The sequence below is a fragment of the Tupaia chinensis genome, unplaced genomic scaffold (genome assembly GCF_000334495.1).
Source record: "Tupaia chinensis unplaced genomic scaffold, TupChi_1.0 Scaffold141320_1, whole genome shotgun sequence".
Lineage (NCBI taxonomy): Eukaryota > Metazoa > Chordata > Mammalia > Scandentia > Tupaiidae > Tupaia > Tupaia belangeri.
Window position 1 is genome coordinate 201091 of NW_006201183.1, and position 4768 is coordinate 205858.

Genomic DNA, 4768 nt, shown 5'->3' on the forward strand with positions numbered 1-4768 from the left:
CGGCGCGCGCCATCCGAACGCGGGCGGGCGACGGCACCGGGGACGCCGGGCGGCGGAGGCGCCCGCCGGCAGCCGAGCCCCACTTTGGCCACTCCTGCACCTGGATGGGAAGTTGGGGACGATGGCCCGGCTCTTGCTGCGGTGGACCGCGCTCTTCTGGCTGACAGGTGAGTCGTTCCCCGAGACCGAGAAGTTTACGGGTATTTCCCCAGCGGCCCGGTTCTCGCCCACCCCACCGGCTTCCTCCGTGCCGACTGGGTGTAAAGCCGCTTAGGCCGGCGGTAAGTGGGGGAGGGGACCGCGTGCGTGCGTGTGTGTGTGTGTGTGTGTGTGTGCGCGTGTCGGGATGGAGGAGGCGGGGGAGAAGCCCGAGTCCAAGTGAGGCGATGGAGACGCAGGTGTTTGACTCACTGGCGCGGTGCGGTGGTTCTTCCAAATGCATGTCCCCCTCCATGCCAAGGCTCTCCCTCGGTCTTCCCCCGAGTCCGTAATGCTGTGAGTCCTGGGAAAAGCCCGACTGGGAGGGAAAGTGAAATCCGATTAATTAAGGGAACGGGGTTTCTGGAGGTGGGGGTTGGGGGCAGTTTCCTTAATTCCTTCCCTAACGGAGGAGGGAGACCCTGGGGCCGTCCTCTGTAGCTCCCTGCAGTGCTGCCAGGGGGTCGGAAGGAGGTGGGGTGGAGGCTGGATGGGCTGTGCAGTGAAGGCCCGGCAGTGCGCGGTGTCAGCTGTCATCGAGGGAGTGGGCCCCAGTTAAAGGAGAAGAGAGTGCCTAACAGAATGGACAGACCGACAGTTCCGGGGAATTCAGAGCTGGGGCTTCTCCCAGCACCCGTCGCCAGCACAGCCGGTACTCGCCTCTGTGTTTGCAAACTTTCTCCCATCCTCCTCGGGTCAGGAAAGGCTCTTGTTCCCCAAAAGTTGTCCCATGTGATGATACCCTGTGTGACTAAGGGACAAGTGGCTGGGGGGAGGGGCCGTCCGAGCTTCACAAAGCAGGACCCTCAGGGGGAGGAAGTTTGGAGAGTCTGGCGGGGTCAGAGGCACCCATTCAGGACATGGTGGACAGAGTGGTGCAGGGACTGGATCCTGGAGTCGGACAGGTCGTCAGGACTGGGGGGTCTGAGGACAGCGTCGGGGCAGAGGAGCACAGGAGAGAAGGGGGAAAATTGCAGCACAGCCGGAGAAGTTTGGTCCTCTGCAGGCACCAACCTAGAAGGTCTGGAAAAAATGCAATCAGTAGGAAAAGGGCAGCAGGCTGACTGTGAGGAAGGGTTGCAGACGGGGGAATACGTTTATGAAAGGCAAGTTCTCCATTGCCCCAGCTCCAATAGGAGTGTGGACGCTGACTGTGAGGAAGGGTCGTGGACAGGGGGAATGCGTTTATGAAAGGCAAGTACTCCATTGCCCCAGCTCCAATAGGAGTGTGGATCACAGGAGTTTCTTCCCGATGCACAGGGAGGGGGGCCCGCGTTCCTGGGCTCGGTCAGGGCGCCCTGGGCAGCACTGGCTCTCCGGCTGCTGTGAGTTCATCCCACCCGCATTATTCAGATGTGAATCATCTCTAATTCCAGGCTTTGGCTGATCCGCCTCCCCCTCCCCTGGCCTCCCAGCCTTGCTCCCCTTCCACCTCGCTGACTCAGGACGGCCTTCAGGGCCCTCTACTTCTCAGGCATGTAGATGAGGTCACCGCCTCCCGCTCCTAGGTGTCAGGCTAGGCTCCATGGTGCTCTTCCAGAAGGAAGCACTCTGGGGTGCACGGAGCAGGAGAAGAAGGGGACAGGTAGCCCTCTCCAGAGCAGAGCTTTTTATAACATGACATGGAGTGGTGTTACTGGAGGGGACCACAGAGCTGGAGTTGGCCCCCCCGGGTTTATAGAAGGCCGGAGAGGCGGTGTACACAGGCAGCACCCCTTCTCCCAAGCCCTGCACCAGCCCTGTGTGGAGGCGCTGAAGCGCCTCTCTGGGCTCTTTGCTTTATTTGTGTTGTGAGGGAGGTTCTGCCATCTGTACTTGGAGAGGCCGCTCCGGTTTGGAAGCAGGCAACAGGTTAGTTATCAGGCCACCTCAGCTGGCAGCTGGCGGGGCTGCTTTGCTCGGAGGTCCAATGACACAGTGGCACCCCAGCTGGACGCTCGCTTCCCCCTCACCCTGCCACAGCTGTCAGAGGTGCTCTGGACAAGCTGCCTCTCAGCCTGCGCAAAACACAGGAGCAACAATGGCGGCTGGGGGGGGGGGGGGGGGGGGCTGGGGAGGGGGCGGGAGGAGAGGAGAGGAGAGGAGAGGAGAGGAGAGGAGGGCCGAGGATGAGCTGGAGTCAGACTGACTCTTCACTGAGGAAGGAGGAGAGGAGAGGTAAGACGTTTCAGTCCAGCCCAATCAATGAGTTCTCTCTTGAGGGGGTGGCAGGAAGGGAGGGGAAAGGAAAGGACAGATTAGAGACTCAGAGCTGGGGGAAAAGAACACATTCATTCCTTTTCCCTCCCTTTCCCCGTCTTCCTCCCCCTCCCTGTGTCTCTCCTTCTGTGCTGGCTGAGCAATTTCTAATCAACACTTGGGGCTTTTCCCTTAAGCTCCAGCGGCTCCTTCCTCCTCTTTCCTTGCTAAAATCCCGCGTTTCTTTCTGCTGTATATTTAGCCTCATCATTTCTTATTGTCATCGTGATGTTGCTTCCTGTAATAGTTGGGTCTTGTTCTCGTTGTTGTTGCAGACAGAACGAATGCTTTCCAGCTGCGGTTCTAGCAACAGGTGCCTGGAGCAGGAAGACCGGAAGGAGGGTCCTCGCTCTTTGTTCCTGAATGGGGGTGGCCTTTATCCTTCGCTGGCAGCAGAGGTGTGGGACACGCCGGGCTCCCACCCCGGGAGCGTGTCCTCAGAGCCAGCGATGTGTTCTCCTGGAGACGTTTTGGGGGGGCTCTGCCATGACGATTGCTTGCTCTCAGCTTTTGTCTTGCTACCTTCTGGTTCTGTTCCTCCACTCATCCGTTTACAAGCGCGAACCCGGTTGCCCTGATTGCTAAGTGTCATGAGAGGTGCTGAGAGCAAACAGCTGAGAGACTTGTCTTTGCCTCAAAGACTTACACGTCTAGTCGGAGACTCGAGCGGGTTGTCGAGTATTCTGACATGGTCAGTGGTTGGAGGTTCTGGGGTGCTGTGAGAGCGTCTTCTCTCAACACTTTTATCACAGCTGTCCCCACTCCCACACTCCTGCAGCCTGCACGCTTCTCTGTGGACTCGGAAGGGGGGTTGTTCAGTGTCCTCTTCATTCTTCGCAGCTCAGCACATGATTCTGCTGGGGGGCCTAGTTCATACGGGCTTGAGTGTTACCTCAGCCCCCACCGGGGCCGGGGTGGAGCATCTTGGATGGAGTTCCCGGAGGTGATAGCTGGGTTCAGACATTTCTGCCCGTGACTGAGTTACTGCCATGTCCCAGGCCTTGGGCTGGGAGTAATAGGGTAAATAAGGTGAATCCTGTTGCTGAGGGAGGCCACAGAAAGTCAGGTTCTGCTACTCCATGGATAGAAACAGAGGCCCCAAGAGGCCTCTGAGTTGAATGTAACCTTAGAACTCGCCCCTTCAACCTGTTAGAAGACCGCGGTACAGAGGCCAGGTGTGCGGTGGTAACCCACCTGGGCCATGTGGGGAAGGTCCAGGGTTAGCATCCGGGGACCTCCTTGAGCACACTGGGCCCACGCATTCTCATGAGCCAGGCTGGCTGAGGCTGGGGTAGGTTGTCACAGAAAGACCATGTTGGGGTGCCTCTCTTTGTCTCTCTCATCAAAGAAGAATTAAATAAACCTAAGGGTAAAAAAAGCATGCCCATGGCTATACAGTGACTTATGAAGAAACTGGGTCTCGAAGCCAATTCTCAACAATCAGGTTTGGGTTCCTTCCACTAGCCGAGCTGCAGAACTGCTGCTGCTAACATACTAAACATTAGTACTCACGAAGACCTCTCGCGTGGTGTTGGCGTGGTGCTTGCACCCAGACTCCTCGTGTTAACACTCAGGTCTGTGTAAACCAGCCACCCAGCAGAACCACGTGACGAGTTGTCCGATCTGGTGGTAGAGACACCAGTGAAGGGACTCTGAACAGTTATGGAGCATCGTACAAAAGCACTTCGTATTGTGGGGTGCCTTCCAGGGGCTCCTGGCCTGGCTGCAGAGCACAGGGAGGTGTCAGGGAATGGTCTCTGCCTCGTCCTGTCTCCACTCAGGGACGTGCGTGGGGACCGTGTGAGGACAGGCTTGAGTATGAGAGTTGAAGTGTCACTAGTTCTGCAGAAGGAGAGTTGCTTTTAGAGATTGCTGACGCCTTCACTTCCATTGTCTCTGTTCTTGTCCTGTACACCTTCCAATTTCCCTCCCGCTCTGTTCTACTTTCCTGCATGGAAGTGACCTTGTTCATAGCAGAGCGTCTTCTCTCGACACTTTTATCACAGCTGTCCCCACTCCCACACTCCCTCAGCCTGGACGCTTCTCTGTGGACTCGGAAAGGGGGGTTGTTCAGTGTCCTCTTTCTTCTTTACAGTTCAGACACATGGTTCTGCTGGGAGGCTAGTTCGTACGGCTCGAGTGCTACGTCTGGGGGTCTTAGTGCGAACACCGTGCTGACTGTGCTAGCAGCCTTCGAGCGAGTGTGGGACGGCCAGGCAGTGTGAGGAGTCCCGGTCCTGTGACTTGGTTAGTGGAAAGAACCCTCACCTGGGGAATCAAGGAGTCGAGATTTCTTTGTCCGGACCACTCCTCCCCTCATGACAGAGAGAGA

The 4768-nt window shown here is 57.4% G+C and overlaps 1 protein-coding gene across 1 annotated transcript in view; it reads left to right on the plus strand.

Annotated features, from left to right (window-relative positions):
- Nucleotides 1–4: 4 nt before the first annotated feature.
- Nucleotides 5–4768, plus strand: part of ILDR2 (immunoglobulin like domain containing receptor 2) — a gene marked incomplete at both ends in the record, with an annotated part of 73500 nt that continues 68736 nt past the window's right edge. Inside the window, 1 exon segment of the mRNA XM_014581941.1 lies at nucleotides 5–167. Within this exon segment, the coding sequence (XP_014437427.1) occupies nucleotides 5–167 (163 nt within the window).